Below are 25,874 nucleotides of genomic sequence, written 5' to 3'. Positions count from 1 at the left end.
GAGGGAGGGAGGGAGGGAGGGAGGGAGGGAGGGAGGGAGGGAGGGAGGGAGGGAAACACAAGAATGGGACAGGGAGCAAGATTGCAGTATGCCTATAAACTGCGGGCAGAGGCAGATTTTGGGGGAGCACAACCAGGTCATGGCACTGGGGACCTTCTTCTCAACAATTTTGGTGGTTTGTTTCCTAAATAAAGCTCAACAACTTTGCGGGTGTCAGGAATTTTACTTTTTGAAATACGGCAACCCTTTTTCATTGAATGTATGCAAAGGGCTTATTTGAGTTGTTAGTGACCACATTTGGATGTAACACTAAACCATGGGTTAGCATTACATGAATGGGCTACTCTCCCCAGAGCTTGCATTCTCCTCTCCCTCCCACATTACCGAAAGGAGAAGCCTAGAAGCTTTTTCTTCCAGTTTTAGCAATTGTGACCAGTTGGGGTGGTTGAGAAGGCAGTGGTGCATCCTCCCAGTGGTAGCAGCAATGCATTCATCAGGATAGGATTGGGGCAAGGTGACACCAGTGAGGTCAGGGGGCTGCTGCATCGAGTGGCATTGATTGCATTGGTCCTTACTTGTGTGCTCTTGGGCACTGGACTTCAGCCATTATGTTTGCAGCCCTAATGTCAGCACAGGCCTTTGGAACTCTTCCAAGTAAAATATCTCTGTCCCCTGGCAGTGTAGTAATTGGACTTTGCGGTACATTTCTGGATGCTGGAAATCAGTTTGGTGAGAAAACAAAGAGTTCTGTAGTTTATTTGCCCCCCTTTCACAGGCCAATCCTCTCTGTTTCAGGATTACAGGATTCCTGAGATCAGTTTGTTTTCTGAGGAGAATGGAGAAGGCAGAAAACAGAAGTTCACAGATTCTGCAGAGGACACACGAATTCACAACGAGCCATTGCAGGCAGCTTCTATAATTGTGCACTCTGGCCTGTAAGTGACAGCTTTTAAATACTTTGAGCATTCATGATGTGAGAAGTGATCTAGAACTAGGGATGGTTTGGATTTTAATGTAAACTTACTTAATTCGCAATCAAATACAGAAATGGGTACGCTAGTGGAAAGTGTGCACAAGAATGTGTATATGCATACAAAATGCATTATATTATGGGAAATAGTTGTGTGTGCATATGTATGTGTTTCCTCATTTTTCAACACAGCACAGGTATTTGTTGGTCCAGGGAGGTAGATAGACCAATAATCTGATTTTTTTGCACAGGATCACAGCCTGGAGGATTATTGTGCAAAGGCTAAATTGTGATCAGGATGTACTTTGGCCTGGCTTGCAAGTAATGCGAACTATGATTTGTTTTTTTGTTTGCTTGTTTGTACAAACACACTCCAGCCAGCCAACTATGGTTCGTTTGTGGCCATCAAACTAGAAACTATGGTTTGACTTATAAATTTCAGTTTATGTTATTCTCGGTTTCTCATGACACTGAACCCAGAATTCTAGTTTAATCCTAGTTTGTTTCAGCATCTCACACAACTCTGGCAACAGAGGTGCAAGTCAACAGCACTTAGAAAAAAACCCAGTATTAGATTAAGCAAGCCATGGTTACTTTGCTCATCTGCAAACCACAGCTAAAGCAAACCATTGCTTTGTGATACATGTGAACATTGCTATATATTTATTGAGAAGTAGAACTACGGCAAAGCAGTTTGGGTCACATGTTTCTTTCATATTTCAATCATCTTCCTAAACTTGGTGGGGGTTTTTGCCCATGTTTGGGGTACATGTTTGGAGGTAGACTCCACCGTGGGAGCAGGGCCAGGGCGGGAGAGTGCTAGAGTTCTGTCTGGTCCTGTTACATGGGATCAATTCCAATCTGTTACCTCCGAGGATGTGGACAGGCTGCTTGGACGAGTGAAACCGACCACCTGTCTCCTTGATCCTTGCCCATCCTGGCTGATAAAAGCTGATAAAAGCGAGCCGGGAAGGGCTGGGCGATGGGCTCTGCGGGGTGGTGAACGCTTCCCTCCATGAGGGAGCCTTCCCAGACCCGCTGAAAGAGGCGGTCATTAAACCGCTTCTTAAAAAAACATCTTTAGACCCGGCCAATTTGGCCAACTATCGCCCAGTCTCAAATCTGCCATTCTTGGGCAAGGTGATTGAGCGGGTGGTTGCTGAACAACTCCAAGCACGCCTGGAGGAAACGGACCATTTGGATCCCTTCCAATCGGGATTCAGGCCTCACCATGGGACTGAAACTGCCTTGGTCGCGCTGGTTGATGATCTCCGGCGGGCTAGGGACAAAGGTGAGAGCTGTTTCCTAGTTCTGCTGGATCTCTCAGCGGCCTTTGACACCATCGACCATAACATCCTTCTGGACCGTCTAGAGGGGCTGGGAGCTGGGGGCACTGTTATACAGTGGTTCCGCTCCTTCCTCCTGGGCCGTGTCCAGAAGGTGGTGGTGGGGGATGAATGTTCAGACCCCTGGGCTCTCACTTGTGGGGTGCCTCAGGGTTCTGTCCTCTCCCCCATGCTTTTTAATATCTATATGAAGCCGCTGGGAGAGATCATCAGGGGGTTTGGACTGGGTGTTCATCAGTATGCAGATGACACCCAGCTCTACCTCTCCTTTAAATCAGAACCAGTGAAGGCGGTGAAGGTCCTGTGTGAGTGCCTGGAGGCGGTTGGAGGTTGGATGGCGGCTAACAGATTGAGGTTGAATCCTGACAAGACAGAAGTACTGTTTTTGGGGGACAGGAGGCGGGCAGGTGTGGAGGATTCCCTGGTCCTGAATGGGGTAACTGTGCCCCTGAAGGACCAGGTGCGCAGCCTGGGAGTCATTTTGGACTCACAGCTGTCCATGGAGGCGCAGATTAACTCTGTGTCCAGGGCAGCTGTCTACCAGCTCCACCTGGTACGCAGGCTAAGACCCTACCTCCCCGCGGACTGTCTCGCCAGAGTGGTGCATGCTCTAGTTATCTCACGCTTGGACTACTGCAACGCGCTCTACGTGGGGCTACCTTTGAAGGTGACCCGGAAACTGCAATTAATCCAGAATGCGGCAGCTAGACTGGTGACTGCGAGTGGCCGCCGGGACCACATAACACCGGTTCTGAGAGATCTGCATTGGCTCCCAGTACGTTTCCGAGCACGATTCAAAGTGTTGGTGCTGACCTTTAAAGCCCTAAACGGCCTCGGTCCTGTATACCTGAAGGAGCGTCTCCACCCCCATCGTTCAGCCCGGACACTGAGATCCAGCGCCGAGGGCCTTCTGGCGGTTCCCTCATTGCGAGAAGTGAGGCTACAGGGAACCAGACAGAGGGCCTTCTCGGTAGTGGCGCCCGCCCTGTGGAACGCCCTCCCATCAGATGTCAAAGAGATAAAGAATTACCTGATGTTCAGAAGACATCTTAAGGCAGCCCTGTTCAGGGAAGTTTTTAATATGTAATGCTGTACTGTCTTTAACACTGATTGGGAGCCGCCCAGAGTGGCTGGGGAAACTCAGCCAGATGGGCGGGGTATAAATAATAAATTATTATTATTATTATTATTATTACAAGTTGGCTGTACGCAGCAATGCTTAGCTAGGGCTTGTGGCAATGCATCTCTGAATATCAGTCCCTGGAAAACAACGGTGGATGAGTGTTGTGGCGCAGTCTTCCCAGAAGCGTCTGGCTGGGCACTGAGAACAGAATGCTGGACTAGATGAACCTTTGGTCTGAACCAACAGGGCTCATCTTATGATCTTATCATGAGCCTGCCTCCCTAGGATCAGTTTTTCACCTCTACTGCTGATCAGCTGCATTTCTCGAAACCATTGAAAAGCTGTGGGGGGAGCTAAACTTGTTCAGCAGGAGAAAATACAGCACTAAGTCCTCTTTTTAAAGTACACACCCTGAGTTGATTTCAGCTCAGCCCAACCTGAAAAGCACCTCTGGCATAGGTCCATTTAATTATTTTTTTTATAAACATACTTGTTATGTGCAAATCCTCTCATGACTCAGTGGTAGTTAAAGGTTCATGGCTTCATTTGCATAACTTTCCAGCTAGCAAGTGTGTCTTCAGCCTTTCTTTTGTACACATATTTGTAGCAATTTGTAAATCCACACTTGACCTAATGGGAGGGATGTGCAATAGCTTGCAACACTGAGCTTGGGGTTAGATTTGATAGATATATTTTAGTCAAGTGACAAGTGGGACCTGCCGTCCTAGTGCTAGAGGTCTGAGTTTGGGGGCAGGCTCTCAGCTTGGAACCTGAACATTTTATTTATTAAATTGAAATTATTTAACACGATTCATATACCGCTTAAGCATCAAAGGCTCCAAGCAGTCTGAATAAGATATACATTAAAATTACAGATAAAATATAAATAAAAATCAGATGCTAGAAAGAAGTTAGGCTAAAAACAATCCAAATAAAAATCAGCATTATGAAGCATTTATATTATCTCTTTATGTCATAAAATGCGTATACCACAAAACGGTTTACAAAAAAAAAGATACAACAATAAAATTATCACTAAGAAAAATGAACAACAATGATTTAAGACATTCAAAAAATTAAAATAACAATAGGCTAAAACAGATTAAAATACGCATCAACTTTCTAAACATCTGAGTAGGCTTGTCTAAACAAAAATGTTTTTTAGCATTATGAAATAAAACTACAATTTGCATAAAAAATATATTAAAAGTAGGGATAAAACCAGATATTTAAAACAAGTTAGGCTTTAAAAAGCAAAACAAAATCAACGGTTTTAAAATATACATTAAAAAATAAAATTATGTATTAAAATACAATTCAAATTTACATGGCTCCCTTAAACAAAAAGTTTTTAGCAGGTGCTGAAAACAATACAGTGAAGGCACCTGCCTAATAATCGCTGCGAAGGAAGTTCCAAATTATTGGTGCTGACACACTGAAGCGTCTATTCAGAACAAACATGTGGTTTTGCTGGTATTTCTATTTAACTGGGTGAGGCTTGAGAAGAGGGAAGTGGGAAGTGTGTCCTTCCGTACCACTCTGCTGGTAAAAAGCTGGGAGCTTTTTAAACCCCCACCCCCACGATATGTGCTGTTCCCTCCTATTCTCTACCTCATCCTGGAATATAGAAAATGTCTCAGAAGCACAGAAGTCCCTGCCTTCAGCTGCTGGAGACAGAACTAGGGGCTTAATATTGGTCTTAGTATTGAGTGGACTGGACTCTTCAGATCAGGATGATACACAAGACCAAACTCCTGCTTTTTATATCTCATCTGGTCAATTCAGAAGCCTCACTGGCTGTAAACTATGGTTTACCATGCACAAGTAAATGGCACCTGTTTCACTCTTTCCAGTTCCCTTCTCCTGGCGCTGGGAGGAGACGAACCATGTTCCCTGGCTTAGCATTATGTCGAAACCTGGGATTGTGGTCTGCTCCCTCGCAGTGAACTACATTCTGTAGCCAAGGCTTATTCTTCACTTGTTGAATATGGCTTGTTGGAGCAAAACCATGATCCCTGGTTGGGATGCTAAGCTAAGGGATTCTGGTGTGTTTACTCCCAGCATATGCTTTATGGTTTACCATGATGTTCGAACGTGACTGCTGTCTTTCCAATCACAGCATATGCATTCCTCTCTCCTTCCAGGGCTGCCGCTAGGATGTGCTTTTCAGTTCATTGGGCACATGACACTACAAAGTTTTAGCAGTCGTTCATGGTTCTCTCTATGCTCCACAGGTGGCTTGTTTACTCAAAACCCTTCTTTGACGACGATCCTTATGTCTTAGAACCCGGTGGGTATCCCAATTTGCGAGCCTGGGGAGCCAAGGACCCCTCAATCTGCTCCATGCATCCAATTAAGATGGTAAGTGTTGTTTGGCAGCATCTTCCTCCTGTTTTCAACCTTAAGGTAAAGGTAAAGGGACCCCTGACCATTAGGTCCAGTCGCAGACGACTCTGGGGTTGCGGCGCTCATCTTGCTTTATTGGCCGAGGGAGCTGGCGTACAGCTTCCGGGTCATGTGGCCAGCATGACTAAACCGCTTCTGGAGAACCAGAGCAGCGCACGGAAACGCCATTTACCTTCCCGCCAGAGCGGTATCTATTTATCTACTTGCACTTTGACGTGCTTTCGAACTGCTAGGTTGGCAGGAGCAGGGACCAAGCAACGGGAGCTCACCCCATCACAGGGATTTGAACCGGCGACTTTCCGATCGGCAGGCCCTAGGCTCAGTGGTTTAGACCACAGCGCCACCCTCGTCCCTTAGCCTGGCATAAACTGGGATCATTATAAGTGATGGACAGCTTATAAATCTAAATCATAAATATATGTTGGGGCATGAGTGTCCAAGCTATCCATTTGCTTGTGGTTTCCTGTTTACACTTTAGAAGGCAGGCTTGAACTGCATGGAGACAGCAAATATTTTTTTGAAAGAATGACATTTTATATTTGAAAAGACCCACTGCGTCAGATCTAATACACATCTAGTCCACCATCCTGTTCTCGCGATGGCAGACTGGTCCATGAAAAGGAAGACGGAGTAGACAGATCCACTCACAGAATTCTCACTCTGGCTTATTCTTGTTTTAGGGCTGTCCTGTCGTGGAAAAGCCTGGCGAGCCCAAGGTAAGAGGAGGAAATAATTGCTGCTGAATTTGATCCTAGGGTGTAATGGTTCTAGGGGTTGCTCGTGCGTAAGCCGGTGCCAAACACCCGGCTGTATTGCCTGAGTGAACCTTTTCTGTCCGGACAGCCACTCACCCGTGGCTGTCTCAATCGCTGGCAGAATCCGTCAGTGGGCGTTTCTTAAACTTCTTCCAGCAAAGAAGCTCTTTGACGCCTAGTCTCCTCCTACTCTCTCTGCGCGAAAGCCTTCTGCGCAAGGAGGGCGTGGGCAGCGGAGGACCTCTACTCCCCCTGGCAAGGAGTCATGGGACCGCCTCGCCACTTCCCCCATCTGCCCCCCTTCTCCACTGGTGCTACGCTGATTCTCTTCCCCAGAAGAGGGGCTGCCTCTCCCAATCCCGGGATGCTCTCTGGAATCCCTCTGGATTTTGCTCTCTCCCTCCGGCACTGATGGCAGTTCCCTGACATAGGGCAAAAATACTTCCCAGCAGAAAAGGGGGCTAGAGGACTTAAGCTAGCTCTAGCATTGCACATTTCAGCTAGAGGCATCAGCAAATCTTTGTTTGGAATAAGCTAAAGTCTTTATTAATTTATATCCACTGTACTGAGTGGAAAAAGTCATTAGACAGTTAATCTACCTAGGGAAAGAAAGCTTAAGTGGTCTTCCTGGATTGTGAGTTCAGTTTCTCTTTTCTAGTTTCACCTTTCCTCCTTCCTTCTGCCATTACCTGTAATTCATCAGGCATTACTGAGTAAAATATGTCGTTTAAAGTTTGCAAAAACACACTCTACAACAGGCATTTCGCATTTTGGAGCTCAGAAAACTGAAATGTTACATGTAGAATAAAATGCAGGAAATATGCCAATGCGTCGTTTTTGCAGAAACATGTCCAACAGGCATCCTTTACTTTGGGCTGTTGGGGGTGGTGCTTATAGTTTTTAAAGGAATAAATAGCAAGTGGCTACAGCCTACAGTAAAATGTAGATGAATAGAGTGGCATGCAAAAGGAAGGGGGAGAGAAAGCAGTGCTTATGGACTTAGGAACTCTTCCATACTGGAGCTTTTTCCAAACATGAGCTGAACGTTGTTGAACATACCACAGCAGCCACAAGAACTAGGAATTTGCTCTGTTATAAAAAGAAATCCCAGACATTTAAGGAGTCCAGATTGTAAGCTTTCCTCAAAAGTGAGTTGCTCCAGGCCCTCATTATTTTGGTTGCTCTTTTCTTTAAAAGCAAGAAAGGTTCAAAAGTTTGTGAAAAACACCAGAAGGAGGAGGTGTCCACCATTTTACTCTCATTGTTCTACATGTTTCATTCTCTCTTTCTCCCTCTTCCTCTGCAGGCTCTAATCTATGAGAGGCCACATTTTCTGGGTCATAGCTGGGAAGTAAGCAGAGACATTTACAACCTGAAGAAGCCAGAAAACAACCAGGACTCCAAGATGTCTACTGCAGGCTCTCTGAAAATCCTAGGAGGCTGGTGAGCATTTGGAAGAATGAATAAGTGTTGTAGGGCAAAAGAGCCATCTAGGCAGCAATAATTGTCAGCTGACTCCTACACGCCAATCCCTGATCACCCAGGTCTAGGAAGCCCTTGACGCAGAACTGGACAATTAGTCTGAGCATGAGCAACATTCACTGTCTGTTCTGGAAATTGACCTCAACCCAGCCACTTCTCCCTTGGAGCTTGCTGCATCCTCAACCTTGCCTGTTTAGCCCACCTGCTTTCCTCAACTCCTGGCATCCAAGAGCATTCTGGGCACTGTAGTTTTCTAAGGGTTGCTGTGAATTGTAACTCTCTGAGGGGTAAACCACAGTGCCCATAATTCTTTGAGGGAAAGAATGTGTTTCAAACGTGCTTTAAAGGCTCTAACAGCTGATCCCACACCTTCTGCCCACCCCAATATAAACAGTACTGCTTGTTGCTGTCATTTCCCTGCTCATTACACTGGCTTTTGACATCTGAGATGGAGCGAAAGCTCCACAACGTAGGGGCTGCCACAGAGAATGCCCTCTCCTGGGCCACCATTGCCCCCAAGTCTCTGAGGGCAGTGGGACAACCAAAAGAGCCCATGAATTATTGGGGATGGAGGAGAAGAAAGATGGTTGTACATCTGGAAGGAGAGGGAGAGTAATTTGTCTTTTGTACTACATGCACACTCTCTTATTGTCGGATTCTTTCACCTTGGTAGCTGGATTGGTTATGAGAAGGAAGGTTTCCGTGGGCACCAGTACCTGCTGGAAGAAGGAGAGTACAATGACTGGACACAGTGGGGAGGCTACAATGAAGAACTGGTGTCACTTCGGCTGATTCGGACGGTGAGAAAACCTGTCTGCTTAACAGGGCGATGGATGGGAGATTTATTGCTACGAGGGAAGAAAAGTTTCCTGGCTTAAAGCATATGCCAAGTTCCTAAAATAAGAAGTGTCAAAGTTCAGCCATATCAGGGAGAAACAGGACTAGTTCAGAAGTATTATTTGTTTTATTTCTTTTAACTTTCCCTTCACTTCAGTGTTCCGGCTAATGCTTATGTAACCAAACCAGCACTACCCACACACGAGGCAGGTATTAGCAGACTTAGGGGGCACCTTCAAAGTTTGCAGAAGGACAAAAAAAAAAAAAAAAATTAGGAAAAGAGCTTGAGGGAGGTACAGCCTCCAAAACTGCTGGCTAAGAACTGAGTGTGCTTTGTGGCCATGGAATAGTGACTGTATCGGGGACAGGCAATGGAAACTACTGAAAATGCAATTATAGGTCTTGTTTGTCCAGTGTGAAAGCAGGATGCAGGCTGTAGTTTCCCAATTATTTATTACGAAAGTGAGGACAACGCCCCCTTGAAATCTAAAGAAATCATCCTAGTGTACATTGCACATGATCATTTCACGTGTGTCTGCACTGAGGAAAGGAGCACTGGCGGTATCCCATGTATTATTATATTTTATTATTATTAACTGCTGCTATTATAGTAATTTTCCTTACTGTTCATTTGTAGTTTCATTACTGCTATTTTTTGAATTGTCAACCACTTGAGTATGGTTTCTGTAGAAAGACAGAACAAATTTGTTGTTGTTGATGATGATTTTGCCCCCCTTCTCCAGCGGTTCCCAGGGCATGTTACAACAATTTAGAATTCAGAATTAAAAGCAATTAAAACAGTAGCTGTAAGCATGTTACATGTTTTTAAATTAGTTATTTTTTCTCCATGCCAGAGTGTTTCCGAATGCATCTTTAATTAGCAATTTCCTGTCAACAGGCTGTTTACTAACTCATTCCCTTTTCACAGCCTGAGCAATTGCTTTTCTGGTTGTTGTCATTGTTGTTATTGAACAGTTAACGAAAAACAAAATAATACCTACACAACATCCACAACAATTCCTAAACCTTCTGCTGTCACTTACAGTGTGTTCACGTTACTGACTTAGAGTGGTGTAAAGCTGTTTCCTCCCTGGTGTGTTTCACAGCTCTTCCCCTCCCCCACACTGTAGTCTTTCACATCAGCATAGTTTCATTAGTGTCAGATTCATTTCTGTATGTTTACACACCAAGGGTCATTGACCGGGGGGTGGGGATGTTTGCACCATACATAAAGATGCTCACAACCTGGCAAGAGACAAATTGGGAATGGCTGAAATACGCCATTTGGTGTGATGCTGATTCGAGAAACAATGCATCAAACAGTAGTATTTTCTGCATATACATTTTGGATATCATGTGAATATGGATTAAAAACTCAGCACTAGAAACGTAGTAAACAAGAATGCAAAGACAGCCTTGCTCCTCCCCTCAAACCATCCCCACTGCCTTTCCTCCTTTTCTATAACTCAGGTCTGTAGGATGTGAAATGAGGCTCCTCTTTCTTGAAAATCCATCAGCAAGGAGATGGGTTGTTGCTGCTGGCTGTGCTGATACAGTGGTGCCTCGCAAGACGAAAAGAATCCGTTCCGCGATTCTCTTCATCTAGCGGTTTTTTCGGTTTTTTCGTCTTGTGAAGCAAGCCCATTGACGGCTTAGCGGCTTAGCGCTATTAGCTGTTTAGCGGCTTTTAGCGGCTTATCAGCTTAGCGGATAAGCGGCTTAGCGCTTAGAAAAAGGGGGGGGAAGGGGGGAAAAGTCGGAAAAACTCGCAAGACACTTCGTCTTGCGAAGCAAGCCCATAGGGAAATTCGTTTTGCGAAGCGCCTCCAAAACGGAAAACCCTTTCGTCTAGCGGGTTTTTCATCTTGCGAGGCATTCGTCTTGTGGGGCACCACTGTACATTTTATTTTTCTTCACTCGGTAGGACTTCTTGGACCCAGCCCTTGTGCTGTTTGAGGCCATGGACTTTGAAGACGGGCCCAGCGTTGAACTCAGTGAAGCACTGCCAGATGTTGAGCTGGCCAGCTACGGGACCACGACACAATCCATCCATGTCCTCAGTGGAGTGTGAGTATTGTTGTGTTCTGTGGGGAAGCCACATCAGGGCTTCATTGAAAGTGGGGTGAAGCATGAGGCACATGATCCCTGCGACAACATAAACCTTCACAAGCTTCTGCACTGTGGTTTGATTCTGTATAGGGAAGTTTTTTTCTAATTGTTTCATGTTTTATTATGTTTTTATATATGTTGGAAGCTGCCCAGAGTGGCTTGGGTGACCCAGTCAGATGGGCGGGGTACAAATAATGAAATTGTTGTTGTTGTTTTACAAGCTTGTAAATGAAATAACTTTGTGTGGTTACATTTGTTGTTTGCACTGTTTAATGAAAATAATAAAAATTACAAAGGAGGGAGGGAAAGGAACAGTAGCATATGACTGTCTTTGTTTGAGCCAAATAAGAGGTCTCTAAGAAGTAAATGAGCTTTTTGAGATGATCAAAACTATTCCTCAGTCTGGATACTAAAAAGCAAGTGAAAGGATAGGTGTCAGGGAAAGCCCAAATCTGTGTACACACACTACCTTCAAAGCACATTCTTTCCCTCAGAGAATTCTGGGCACTGTAGTTTGCTAAGGGTTGTAGGGAATTGTAACCCTGTGAGGAGTAAACTACAGAGCCCAGAATTCTTTGAGCGGTAGAATATGTTTCAAATGCAGTCAGAGTATGTACATATCCAAAATCTGCTGTTTGAAACTGTTTGATAGGGAATGGAGGAGGTAGTATCCAGACTTAATGAGGATGAGTGGTGATTATTGCAACACGGTTGCGCCAAAGGCTAGAGGGAGAAAGAAGCAGAGCAGTGTTTATGCTCATTAAGAACTGTAGGTCGAAATTTCACATGATAGATGTGTAAGCAAAACACGCACTTTGAGCTGCAAGAACTCTGGGTGACAGATTGTGAATATGGAGGTTTAGATAATCCATTTCCATTTTTGTGGCCAGGTGGGTGGCCTATGAAGATAAGAATTTCTCAGGGGAGCAGTATATCCTGGAGAAAGGAGTGTACCGCAACTGTGAAGACTGGGGTGCAAGCAGCTGCCAGATCTCCTCGGTGCAACCTATCCTACAGGTGAGAATAAAGAACTCTGCATTCATGTGTCCCCAGTTCAGAAACCATGTTCCCAATCCCACCTGTCTCCAAGAAGGAGCTTTGCGTATCCTTCCATTTTGTGTTTCCAAATAGGTTTTTGTGCAAGGCCAGATTAAGATGTTTTGGGGCAATTCTCAGAGCAGGGCCTGCCTCCCCTCAAAAGCAACACATGAAATTGACCACCACAAAATATGTCTTGTCTTAACGACGAACAAATTTATTATAGCATAAGCTTTTGTTGATTGCAGAAAATAATAATCCTCTAAGCCTTGGGAGTTTCACAACTCTCAGTAAAATACAAACATTTTGTCACCCCTGTTAAACAAAAAGAAAATATTCAGAATATGGGCTCTTGAAACCCATTACAGTGGTACCTCGGGTTAAGTACTTAATTCGTTCTGGAGGTCTGTTCTTAACCTGAAACTGTTCTTAACCTGAAGCACCACTTTAGCTAATGGGGCCTCCTGCTGCCGCTGCACCACCGCTGCACGATTTCTGTTCTCATCCTGAAGCAAAGTTCTTAACCCGAGATAATATTTCTGGGTTAGCGGAGTCTGTAACCTGAAGCATATGTAACCCGAGGTACCTCTGTATTGGTTTCACTCACTGCCTGCCTTGGGCCAGTCACCAGCTCCCAGCCTCACCCACCTCAACATGGCTGTTGTGAAGATATAGAAGAAAGTTGGGATGACTGCAAATGGGAACTTAGTGCTTATATCAGAAGATGATGGACTTCATTGGAGGTTTTTACACAGAAGTTGGATGGCCATCTGCCAGGGATTTTTAAACTGTGGTTCCTTTGTTGTAGGGAGTTGGACTAGATGAGCTTTGGTGTACCTTCCAACTCTACAATTTTTGATCATAGACATCAAAATTTGGTTTGTTTAACCAGAGGGATGCATTTTTCTGGATCCTCCCCTCTTGGATTGAATAAATGATCTCAAGGACCATCCAGTCAAGCACATAATTTTTATCTTTCTAGGCTTGCCTAAAGATTATATTGTGTACCACTTCTTTTTCTTCTCTCTCTCTTCTAGGTTGGGGAACACAGTCTACACTTCATTTCTCAGGTGAGCAGGTGGACTTCAGAAGCAAAGCAGGAGGGTGGTTCTTATGCCCATCACACTGCTGTTACACGGGTGCTACCAGACGGGCTGCTGATTCACACAAAATTTGGTTATCCCATACTTCCTAAATTTTTTTACCAGTCTGTTATGACTTCCACCAAAGAATCCTGGGAATCGTAGTTCAGTGAGGGTGGAAATATTTTTCAGTTAAAATCTTTTTCTATCCCCCCACCCCTTCCAGAACTACAGCTCCCAGTGTTTCTTTGGGGAGAAGAAATGACTGTCAGGAAACAGAATTACATTGGCAGGATATAGATATTTCTGTCAGCCCCAGGTCTGATTCCACAATGTTCATTATTTCCTCAGTTTGTTCATATCTGACATTTTCTTGACTCCCCAGATCCAACTCTTCTCAGATCCAGACTTCTTGGGGAATTACGTCTCTTTCAAGGAAGACCAAGCCTCACTTCCAGAGAATTTCATCCCACGCTCCTGCAGGGTCAATGGAGGCAGGTAAAGTGATGCTTCCTCAGTACAGCAGCTGAATGTAAATGGTATGATGTGAAGAACTCAACATGTTGGCTCTAAAGATTTAGGGCAGGGACTGCCAGCATGATGCCCTCTCCAGATGCTGGTGGACCATTAGGAGTGGGGGAACCTTTGGCCCTCCAGATGTTGCTGAACTACGGCTCCCATCAGCCCCAGCACACCTAGCCAATAGCCGGGGATGATAGGAATTGCAGTTCAGCAACATCTGGAGGGCCAGACTTCCCCCATACCTGGTCTACAGCTCCCTTCTTCCTTGAGCATTGGCCATGCTTGCTGGAGCTATTGGGAGTTGAAGTCTGGAAGGTTTCATGTTGGCTTCTGAGGCTATCCTTGATTCTTTGTTCACCTGAACAAATAATGCTAGGCATGAAAGGTCATGCTGAAGCAACTGTCTTACTTTTGGATTTTGAAACACTAGAGTGGAGAAAGATTTCGAACCAGATCTACATCCCTGAGCATGAAATTGCTGCCACTTGAGCGATGGAGTCAATCACGTCTCTGTCTTATTTCAGCTGGATTCTCTATGACTGCCCCCAGTTTGATGGAGAGCAACACATTCTCTCTGAAGGCGAGTATCCAACACTGACCTCTATGGGCTGCCTCTTCACCACATCCATCCGCTCGCTGAAGAAAGTCCCCATTGTAAGTTGGAAACATCTTCTTGGCTCTAATACTGATTGGCAGTAGGTAAATGACAGGCAAAAGAAAGTGCTTCTTTCACACAACGCAGTTAACTTATGGAACTCTCTGCCACAAGATATGGAAATTGTACCCTAAATTAAATGGTGGTTAGAAAGGATTAGATATACAAGAATTTAGATAGGACAGTGCATTTCCACACTAGGGCCCAATGCACTGCCAAAGAAGTTTGGATGCAGCAGCTGCAAGATTCCGATGTCTCTGGGTGTTATGGTACCAATTTAGCAATCAAACGAAAAGGGATATTAGAACAGGCAACAAGAAACCTGACCTCATTTGAAACATTGATGCAAAATCGGAAGAAAAGAGTTGTTGTTGTTGTTTAGTCATTTAGTCGTGTCCGACTCTTCGTGACCCCATGGACCAGAGTACGCCAGGCACTTCTGTCTTCCACTGCCTCCCGCAGTTTGGTCCGACTCATGTTTGTAGCTTCGAGAACACTGTCCAGCCATCTCGTCCTCTGTCGTCCCCTTCTCCTTGTGCCCTCCATCTTTCCCAGCATCAGGGTCTTTTCCAGGGAGTCGTCTTTTCTCATGAGGTGGCCAAAGTATTGGAGCCTCAGCTTCAGGATCTGAAGAAAAAAGTTAGGTTTCACAAATTTACTATATACAGTACTGCTAGATATGGTGTCTGGAGTGGCTGTCCAAGTTAGGAGTGGATGGCACTACTTCTTGGATGGTCATTTCCAGAGGGTGATACTTGGGGAGTCCTCTTTGGCACAATGGAGCCTTCAGTGTGGGAGTTCCTCAGGCTTCAATTTTATCCCCTATATGTTGTTTACATGAAACCACTGTGGGGGGTCATCTTGAGTTTTGCAGTACATTATCAGCAATATGCTGATGATTAGCCATTATTTGAGGTATCTTTCATTTGACCAACCAAAGTGAGTTCCTTGTCAAAACTTGAGAGTTTCACACAGCCTGAATGCTCAGAGACCTGCCACCCCAACCTTAAGGTTTCCATGTGTTTAGCCTTCTTCTTGTTCCTCAAGCCCAGTTTCATGCCTGCCCTTCAACTCTGTTTTACTTTTTTTCATAGTTCTTCTCGGAGCCCTCCATCTTCCTACATGGATTGGAGTGTTTCGAAGGGAAGGAGATCGAACTGAACAGTGAAGTGCGCAGCCTTCAGGCTGAGGGATTCAATAACCATGTCCTCTCTGTGCGTGTAAAGGGTGGGATGTAAGTAAAGGATGACCTGCTACCACACATAAGGACCTGGGCCATTGTTAGGGCTAGGTGGGGATGGACAAACCCATTCCACATGGGGCAGAACTGAGTCTGCCCCTTCCTGGTTCTCTGCTGATTTTAAAGCTGCATTCCCCCAAAGTCCTCCAGCCAGCCACAGCCTGGAGGGCTGGAGACTTCTTGCCACCACACACTAGGAATAGAGTAGAGGAGCCATTCCCCCTGGGAGTTACGGGACTCGATGTTCCATCACTCTCAGAGGGAATTGTATGGCAAAAACATCGCTGCCCCTGGGGAATTAAATGATTTGTGGTGGGGTGCAAATTAAATGAAGAATTTTATCTGTGTTGATTTGGATGAGAAAGTAGATGGCTTGCCTTCTGACACATTTTAATTCTAAATTTACACCTCTTGCTTGTGCAAATTTTGCATCTATGGGCTTGCGTCCCAAAGTCTTTGAAATGTCTAGCAACAACTGGAGGTGTCTAGGAGACCGTATGTGGCCATCATGAACACTAGCCAGGACTGTAGTGTCAGCAGCAAGCAGGTCCCATGCTCCTGTTTTTGATTACCATTTCCCAATTGATGAAGGGCCAAAGTGATCTGTGCTGCTAATGCTTTTTCTCCCATTTTTTTGTTGCTCTGCAAATTCCCTCATACAGTTGGGTGCTGTGTGAACACAGCGACTTCCGAGGCCGCCAGTGGCTCCTGGACTGTATGGAGATCACCAACTGGCTGACATACAGTGGACTTCAGCACATCGGCTCCCTTTACCCCATCCGTCAGGTGAGTGCCCAGTGCTCTGGTCTACTGGGGAAGGGTTATAGGCAAAGGATGACTGGTTAAGGAGCAGTTTAAAAGCAGTTTAACCAGATGTATGTGGCACATTTGCCCTATCTCTCTGTCCTTTGCCAAGCTGCTTAAATGTTCAAGTGGGCCATTATAAATCTGAGGAGCAGGTAGATGTCAGAATGCTGGCTATTCCACCATACCTGCTGCCCACTGAGGCATACATGCAGGGTGGATATGATTTAGATCAAATCAATTTAAATCATGATTTAAATCAAAATTTAAATCACTATTCAGTAAGACTTAATTTAAATCATTTTTTTACAGAAATGTTCAACCTGGATGGCATCCTCTTAATATTTACAACCTAATGAAGGTTTTATTTTTGGAATAATAAATTTTCAGAGTAGTTTTTACAGTTATATCAAAAATTACTGTTTTGGTGATACTATCAGAAATACATAAACAGATAATAATGAAATTATTGTTTATATTTGGACAACTTTTCTGCTGTACTTTATTGGAAGGAGAAAAATAATCATTTCCTTAATAACAATTTAAACAATTTATTTAACTAAAACAATAACTTTATAGCATATGCATCCATGTTTGTTAACCAACGTGGTTAAATGATTTAAAAAAAACTTAGACTGAGTTTTAGTACACATGAAAAACTTTAAACAAATCCTTATTTCCTGATGAATAGCCTTTGGACTATAATGTAACTTAAATAGAAAACTACCTTTAGAAAGATCTTTTCCTCCCAAAGCATTTTATTTTAAAAATCTGATTTAAATAAAAAAAATCCATTTTTAATTTTTTTTTAATTGATTTTTATCCACCCTGCATACATGCATGACTCTGAGAATGGACACTGTGGTCAGATTGCTCCACAGCATGGAACTTGCTGGGCAGCTTAGATGAATGCACAGTGATGGTCTTTTCTGTCTGCCTCTCCCCTCCCTCTCCCCAGAGACGCATCTACTTCCAAATAAAAAACGAAGAGTTGAAGTCCTTCCTGTCTGTCCCAGATGACGTTGAAGACATGAAAGCTGGGCGAGTTCTGGTCTCAGAGCTCAATGGCAAGAGCAGCTCCATCTGGTACTATGAAGAGGGGCTTATGAAGAACCAGGTGAGGGCTTCTTTCTCTTCCTCTTGTGTGGTTTACAGGGACAGAAGCAGCTGGGGTGCATGGATAATACAGGCCTGCTTCCAGAAGACCCCATACGATACCCTTAAGTTTAAATAGTTCCACTCCCTCTATTGTCCACATAGCATTTGGGTAAGCCAGGCAAAACTAATATCCAAATCAGTTAATCATGAATATAATAAATAGTTAAACAGATGGATGAGATGGCTGCTTCACATATAAAATGTCACCTGGGTATATGCTGGTATATGCTGGGCTGGTAAGTGGTACCTCAGATTAAGTACGTAATTCGTTCCGGAGGTCCGTACTTAACCTGAAACTGTTCTTAACCTGAAGCACCACTTTAGCTAATGGGGCCTCCTGCTGCTGCCACGCCGCCAGAGCATGATTTCTGTTCTCATCATGAAGCAAAGTTCTTAACCTGAAGCACTATTTCTGGGTTAGCGGAGTCTGTAACCTGAAGCGTATGTAACCCGAGGTACCACTGTACAGAAGAAAAGTCTGTATTTAGGTGCCATGGCTCAGTGATGGCGCTCATGTCTTGTATACAGAAAGTCCCAGATTCAATCCCAGGTATCTCCAGATAACAGGATATTGGGTATCAGGTAATGAGAAAGATATCAAAAGGCCACTGCCAGTCAGAGTAGGCAGTACTTGGCAGGATAGACCAATGGCTTGACTCAGTAAAAGCTTTAGCTTCAGCTTTAGATGTTCACTGTCTGTATGCAACACACTTTCATACAACGCTGAATTGGCCTCTCTTTCAGGTTGCGCCCAACATGAGCCTACAGGTGATTGGTCCAGCTGCAAAGGGATCCAAGGTGGTGTTGTGGTCTGAGAGCCGACTGCCCCGGCAGACTTGGCAAATCGATTCTTTTGGGAGAATCTGCAGCCAGATGTTTGAAAACAAGGTCCTGGATGTGAAAGGTAAGGCATTGGCTGTTGTTATTGTTGTTTTGTTGAGATTCAGATTTAGGCTCATGAGGGAGTTCTTGAGGCTAGGAAGCAAGTAATGTGGCTGTAGAAGGGATGAAATATAGCTAGAAATGCTTCAATCTCAGTTTCCTTTCACCTTTCCCCCATGTCACCCACCATTCCTGGAAATTCCTGTTCAATCTTTCTGCACCGCTATTTAATCTTAACATGTGTATAGCACTCTCAAACATCAAAAGCACTTCTCATGCATTATCTTTTCTAGATGTAATGCTTACAATCCAGTTCCTTCAGCCTAACCTAATGGAACTCGCTTTCTGTTCTCTGAGCTTATATCAAGGTGAAGATCTGGTGATAAAAGTCACTTGGAATGTTTATGCACAGCATACTCTAACCTAGTCCAGCAACAGTGAAGGGGACATCTATATATCACCTATTATCTATCTATCCATCCATCCATCCATCCATCTATCATCTATCACAATTATTCATATCCTGCTTTTCAGGATTCAAATCCTTTTTAGGGCAGCGCACAAACAACATTGATTGGGTGAAATGCCCATTTACTTCTTCCTTTTCTCCATGTAGGAGGCCGAACCTATGACCGGGACCATGCCATCCTCTGGGATTGTTCAGAGGAAAGGCCTACACAGATCTGGGACGTCCGGGTGCTTTGAAGAAAGCAGAAATTGGAGAGCCATGTCACGTGCAGAACTAGAATTCAGCCTGCAAGTCACAGACGTTTGTCCTTTTGTGACCAAGCTGCATCTTTGGGGATTAGCTGCTGAAATGGATAAGTGACTGGGTGCTGCATTTGGTTAGTAGATGCAATCCTTTCCCCACAGATTGCAGCCCAGAAAGAGGGAAATGTTTCTGTGAAGCACAGAAATTGGTCTCCTCAAGGGACTCTGTAGAGGGAAGGAGGCAAAAGCTGGTTCTTTTCCAACACCTTGGAGCTGAGCCTAGCAAGATGGAGATTATTGGCGAGTTCTGATACGCGGATCATTCATGAATGGACAAGGTCAAGCAGCTCACCTGTATGAGCACAGGAAAGCAAGCTGCCAACGCCTCACAGGTGTCCCTAGCCCTGTTGGTTTAGGCTTATATATGAATATCTAAAACAAACACACACATACAGCATGAATGAGCCTTTTGTCCTTGCATGCAGCCCATTCCCTTTCCCCTGTGCTCTTCTTCCTAAGGGGATGGGCTAACTTGTAAACTCTATTTATGTACCTGTGTATGATACAATGCCTTTTATAAATCCATCTCTCTGGCTGGTGTGCTGACTCCGTTATTTGCCACTAGGACATGCTCATGGGGACACTGGCTACAACCACAGGCATAACATGTAGGGATCTTGCCCACAAGTGTTTTAGGTGGTGGAGAGAAATGCCTGTAACAACAACAACAGTTGGCCATCTGGGATCATAAACAATAGAGAAGCAGGAATAGTATCACACAAATGTGGCTGCAAACCCCATATTATAAGGAACTGATGAACATTAGGTTCTTGCAAGTCTACAAAGCTGTGCTGTTTTCACTATCTGCATTTTAATAGAGTTGTTTTTATATTGTTTTAATTCTATTATAGTTTAATTACTTTTAAGCCTTTTTTTTTTTTGCCAAAGTTGTTGAGCTTTTTGGGCAAAATCTCTCAAAAAAAGAAGCTTTTTAAAAGCAATTTCTGCCTGGACACTGCTCCTAATTTTATCTGTGTTGTTTTAATTTTTGTAAGCTGCCTTGAGTCCCAGTCTGTGAAAAAGCAGGATATTAATTATGCTGCTGCTGCTGCTGCTGCTGCTGCTGCTGCTGGCACAGTGCAGGAATGGCTGGCCTGTGGCCTTCCATATATTGTTGCATTACAGTTCCCACCACCCCTCACAACTGATCATGTTCACTGGGGCTGATGGGAGTTAGAAGCAACAGCATCTGGAGAGCCACAGGGCAAACACCTCTGCTATAGTTTGTCAGAGATCAACCTCAACCTATGCTATTCTCAAGCTTCTCTGCAGTGCTGGTGGATTATTATTATTTATTAATTTTCTGTACCACCCACCAGAGGTTTACATGGTGATTTACAATATAAAAACACAAAATACATAACACAGCAATAAACAAAAACAATAACCCTCACACAATTTAAAAGGCCATAAATTGTTTAATTAGTCAAATGCCTGGGAGAAGAGAAATGTTTTTGCCTGGCACGTAAAGATATGTAATGAAGGCACCAGGTGAGTCTCTCTGGGGAAAGCAGCCCATAAGTGGGGAGCCACTGCAGAAAAGGCCTGTTCTTTTGTTGCCTCTCGGAGGAGGCACATGATGAAGAGCCTCAGATGAGGATCACAAGGTCTAAGTCGGTTCTTATGGGGAGAAGCAGTGCTTGATGTGTGAGGTTCTTCTGCACTGCGTAAATTCTGCTCCTAAAGGAATCCATGCTTGAGTCCTTTGGGATCTGCTTCCGTACCCAGAGCTACATGAATCAGTAGTCTGACTCACTATTAGGCAAACCCCCATATTTATTCATCACTGACACATGTTGCATTGATGGTTGTTAAACCAGGACCAGCTTCTTCCATGTGCTGGTTCTCAGAACCCTTGCCTCACTTTTCATAGCCCCAGCTTTGGGCGCTATAGGAAAGACATCTATTTGCAGTGAAGAATTGTTGCTGCTATTTCTCATTTCCACCACTAGAGGGTTCTGTTTGCTTCAGCAGCGGATAGCGCATGAGTTCTTCCTCAGTCTTTTTGTGTGAAGGAGCAGGGTTTTGTCAGGAAGCCATTTTGCACGTAGATATCAAATAAAGGTGCTTACACTTTTCACTATATGTACATCCCACAAAACTTAGCAGAATCAGAGCTAGCAGTGGTTCCTTGCATGGATGTACACATTCTGAAAATAAATGCTTGCATCTTCCTCCCCTCTTTATGGGATTCGTTTGTGGCACATACTAAATCTTTTAACAGGCAGTTGCTAAAAGTATGATGCAGTTGTGCATTAGGAGTTTAACAAGATCAGTTACCATATATTTTGCTCTATAAGACTCACTTTTTCCCTCCTAAAAAGTAAGGGAAATGTGAGTGCGTCTTATGGAGCAAATGCAGGCTGCACAGCTATCCCAAAAGCCAGAACAGCAAGAGGGATTGCTGCTTTCACTGCACAGCGATCCCTCTTGCTGTTCTGTCTTCTGAGATTCAGATTTTTTTCTTTTCTTGTTTTCCTCCTCCAAAAACTAGGTTCATCTTGTGGTCTGGTGCGTCTTATAGAGCAAAAAATACGGTATTTAACCAATGTGCAGCTAGAGGGCATAGTGGAAATAGCAGGGGCTTGGCATAACAAATTGTCCCTCCTGGAAGTTTTGTTTTTATGTGTGAAGCCAGCCCATTTTCTTGCATGCAGGCAAGGGCTATTGATTTGTCTAGCTTTCTTTGGAATATTTTTGCATGTGGTTATTTCTGGGTGGGGCTTCTCCATGGGTTTCAACCGTTGCTTCAGTTCCCGGTCAAGAAAGGAAGGCAAAGGACAAAGTCCCTTCCCACTACTCAGGTAGGGGAAGAAAGCCCAGAATGTAGGGGGTGTGGCCTCTTTGGCAGACGGTCAGGACTGAACTTGAGCCACAACTAAGTATGACTGGGCCCCAGAGTCTGTTATGCCCAACAGGGGTCAAGTGCAGAACATATAAAATATTGATGTGCTTCCAGTGCCTTGGGAAGGTCAAATCTCCTATATCATTAGGAACAGTGTGGGATGTAGAATAGAACCTCTCTCCCTCCTGGACTGTGTTGTCCCTCCCAGGAAGGGAACTCAGCCAATGAAGAGCATGCTTCCTGATGAGTGGCATAGCCCAGAAGTTAGTTTACTAAAGAGAAGGTGAAAGAGGGTTTTGTGTCACCTTGACTGCTAATAGGGAAACTGGTTTCCCCGCAGCATAGCTTTTATGCAAAACTTTGCCTGGAAGTGTCACAGGTATCTTTGGACAAGATATTTGATTGGGTCCACATTCAAGGCCGAATCTTATCAGATTTGCACTTTCTGAAACAAAGATGCGAACCTGTTCAGAAAGATGTTGACTTACCTCGGTTACAACAGGAAACCCACACTTATCTGCATGCGATCTAAGACTGCAGACTGTGGCTCTCACATGTTTAGAAGGGAAATGAAACATTGGTGTCTAAGCAAGGTGGGTGGGATATATGAGTATCCTGTTTTAAGCAGAAAAATAAAAGATTTTGTTCAGGTGTAACAAAGCAATTGTTAGCTTTACCTTGGGGCAGGGAGAATGCCCTTTTACAGTTTTTCGGCTAAATGCAAAAATACCGTTGTAGCATTTTGCTCAAAGGGGCAGAAACATTAATTTGAGACAGCAGGTGCTAAAAGGGAACCCTAATGCCCAGGCCTCATAGCCCTCATACACTACATCAGCTAGCATGATGCTCTACCAATTTTTTGGACGACAACTCCCGTCAGGCAAAATACCTGGCCTGCTTTTTGTGATTAGGGATGTGAACTTTTGAACCAAACTCTTGAAACAGCAATTTAATCTGCACCATCTAGCAGGTTATCATATTTAGCTCCGTTTGCCAATGACATTTTTAAAAAAGCTTCAACTTTTAGCATTTGTAATTTGTATATTAAGCCTCTGTTGAACAGGAGCCAGCTACTCTGAGCCCCACCCCAAAGTAAAACCCCTCGGCCACTGCCATTTGGGAACCTATTTGTTCTGCTTCAACCTGATCTGCGGAAATCAGTTCTGTTTTTGTTTTTCATGGCATGGAGTTGATTGCCTACTGATACCTTGTAAGCCAAGCTACAGCTGAAGGTCAGAAAAAAACAATCCCTCTCACATACGAGAATGTAAGAAGAGCCAGCTGAGTGAGGCCAATGGCCCATGCAGTCCAGAATCCTGTTCTCACAGTAGTCAACCAGATGCCTGTGGGAAACTTGCAAGCAGAATCCAAGTACAATAGCGCTCTCTCCTGTGGCTTCCTGCAACTGGCATTCAGAAACAGCATTGCGGCATGCATATTTATGGTATGACAAGGTAAAGGTTCATAGAAACTTTAAAAACCATATTGTCAGGAAAGCACTGTATAATGTATGGAACCGATATAAAGATTTGTTAGAGAGTAAAACCCCCAGGTGGTTGTCACCAATGGAAGCCAAGGCGGTAAAAAGACTGAACATGGATTCAGACTGGCCAAAATATTGTGAAATTATAGAATATGATGGTGAAAAGTTGAAACTACAGAGCTTTGAGAAATTGAAACCTAAAGTCCGAGACTGGTTACATTATTACCAGATTAATGAGACCTTTAAGCAGGACAGGAAACTAGGATTCCAGAAGGAGAGGTCAAAGTTAGAAACAGAATTGTTAGAACCCAATACTAAGAATTTGTCTAGAATGTATAATTTGCTGCTAAAATGGAACACACAGGATGAAACGGTTAAATCAGCCATGATTAAGTGGGCACAAGATATTGGTCATGATATTATGTTTGCTGACTGGGAGCAGTTATGGACCACAGGTATTAAATTTACGGCATGTAGTGCCCTAAAAGAGAATATAATGAAAATGATCTATAGGTGGTACATGACCCCAGTCAAGCTTGCAAAGATATATCATTTGCCCAATAACAACTGTTGGAAGTGTAATGAATGCGAAGGAACTTTTTATCATCTTTGGTGGACCTGCCCGAAGATTAAGGCCTACTGGGAAATGATCTATAATGAAATTAAGAAAATCCTTAAGTGGACATTTGTAAAGAAACCGGAGGCTTTTCTCTTGGGCATGGTAGGCCAAATGGTTCCAAAGAAAGATAGAACATTTTTTATGTACGCAACAACAGCAGCAAGAATTCTTTTGGCAAAGTATTGGAAGACTAAAGAATTACCTACTCTGGAAGAATGGCAGACCAAGGTGACTGAATTTATGGGACTGGCAGAGATGACCGGCAGAATCCGTGACCAGAGGAGAGAGACAGTGGAAGAAGACTGGAAAAAATTCAAAATCTATCTTAAAAATTGTTGTAAAATTTCGGAATGTTAAGATGTCAAGGGATTGGATATAAAGAATTACAGCTGTAAAAACTTAAGCCTAAGAAAATTTTAAAGAGAATTAAATATAAAAATGGATGAAGGATTGCTAAAAAATTTTAAAACAAGAATGCAGTGAAGGGGAGGTATGGGGAAGTCGTGTTATGTTTGTTTGTTTTTTGTTTATGTTGTAAAATTAATAAAAAATATTTAATAAAAAAAAAAACAGAAACAGCATTGCTTCCAGTGAGTAGCCATCATGGCTAGTGATAGTCTTGTCCTGAGGAAAATAGTGTTCATGTGCATGCACACACACAACTGCTATTTGCATTGGGAAGCCTCCTTTGGCACCAAAAGTGCACTTAGAAATATAGTTTTCAACAGGGATTAGACAAACGTATGCCAGAGAAGTCATTCCTATATAATGTAAAGGTAAAGGTAAAGGGGCCCCTGACCATTAGGTCCAGTCGTGACCGACTCTGGGGTTGCGGCACTCATCTCGCTTTATTGGCCAAGGGAACCAGCATACAGCTTCTGGGTCATGTGGCCAGTATGACTAAGCCGCTTCTGGTGAATCAGAGCAGTGCACGGAAACGCCGTTTACCTTCCCACTGGAGCGGTACCTATTTATCTACTTGCACTTTGACATGCTTTCAAACTGCTAGGTTGGCAGGAGCAGGGACCAAGCAACAGGAGCTCACCCCGTTGGATGGATTCGAACTGCCCACCTTCTGATCGGCAAGTCCTAGGCTCTGTGGTTTAACCCACAGCACCACCTGCATCCCCTTTCTATAATATAGCCCACTATTAATTTTGGAAAATTACTTGCCTATGCATGTGGACGCCTCTTAAGATATTGTAACCAAATTTTGCTCATTGGCACCTGAGGTCAAGGAGCAGGTTTTTGTCTATGTTTGGATACAATTGGTCACCGTGTTTTTAATCAAGATGGTGGACCGAGCCTTTTCAAACTGCATTGATTTTAATCACTGATTTCAAACCAGCATTGACTTTTTGGTTTCTTAGAATTCCTGAGCAATGCCAGGTATGAGGCTGCTAATGTATAATATCAGTGACCTCGTTTTCAATAGTAGATCCCACATTTCCACTACAAGAGGAAGGAGTCAGCAAACATACTTGGGCAGAGAGCAGAAGCATGTTTTTATAAGCACAAAACGTGGGGGGGGGGGGCTAAAAGTGTGGGGTGGAGAGCAGACCTTTAAACACCTCAGTGAGGACTGAGCATACTCACTCAGTGAGCAAGAAGTGCTGACTTGCCGCTTTTTTGGTGATAGGAATGGGGAGGAAAACCAGAATGGAATGGGATATTCTATAATGGGACATGGCTGGCTGGCTGGCTACAGCCCTGCACAGGAACAGTCTAGGCTACAACAAAGGCAGGC

The 25,874-nt window shown here is 44.0% G+C and overlaps 1 protein-coding gene across 1 annotated transcript in view; it reads left to right on the top strand.

Moving 5' to 3' along the window:
- The window catches only part of CRYBG2 (crystallin beta-gamma domain containing 2), a 63,729-nt gene extending 44,016 nt beyond the window's left edge, over nucleotides 1–19,713 (top strand). The window contains exons 8-22 of the mRNA XM_081868618.1: nucleotides 796–935; nucleotides 5,674–5,800; nucleotides 6,526–6,561; nucleotides 7,907–8,043; nucleotides 8,756–8,882; nucleotides 10,844–10,986; nucleotides 11,919–12,045; nucleotides 13,104–13,136; nucleotides 13,534–13,646; nucleotides 14,195–14,324; nucleotides 15,420–15,559; nucleotides 16,228–16,351; nucleotides 17,328–17,486; nucleotides 18,272–18,431; nucleotides 19,026–19,713. Of these exons, the coding sequence (XP_081724744.1) occupies nucleotides 796–935; nucleotides 5,674–5,800; nucleotides 6,526–6,561; nucleotides 7,907–8,043; nucleotides 8,756–8,882; nucleotides 10,844–10,986; nucleotides 11,919–12,045; nucleotides 13,104–13,136; nucleotides 13,534–13,646; nucleotides 14,195–14,324; nucleotides 15,420–15,559; nucleotides 16,228–16,351; nucleotides 17,328–17,486; nucleotides 18,272–18,431; nucleotides 19,026–19,114 (1,785 nt within the window). The 3' untranslated portion in view covers nucleotides 19,115–19,713. The remainder of the gene's footprint in view (nucleotides 1–795; nucleotides 936–5,673; nucleotides 5,801–6,525; nucleotides 6,562–7,906; nucleotides 8,044–8,755; nucleotides 8,883–10,843; nucleotides 10,987–11,918; nucleotides 12,046–13,103; nucleotides 13,137–13,533; nucleotides 13,647–14,194; nucleotides 14,325–15,419; nucleotides 15,560–16,227; nucleotides 16,352–17,327; nucleotides 17,487–18,271; nucleotides 18,432–19,025) is intronic.
- The last annotated feature ends 6,161 nt before the right edge of the window (nucleotides 19,714–25,874 follow it).

This window comes from Podarcis erhardii, assembly GCF_964252035.2.
Source record: "Podarcis erhardii genome assembly, chromosome: 7".
Classification (NCBI taxonomy): Eukaryota; Metazoa; Chordata; class Lepidosauria; order Squamata; family Lacertidae; genus Podarcis; species Podarcis erhardii.
This window is presented reverse-complemented; position numbering and strand designations above follow the sequence as displayed.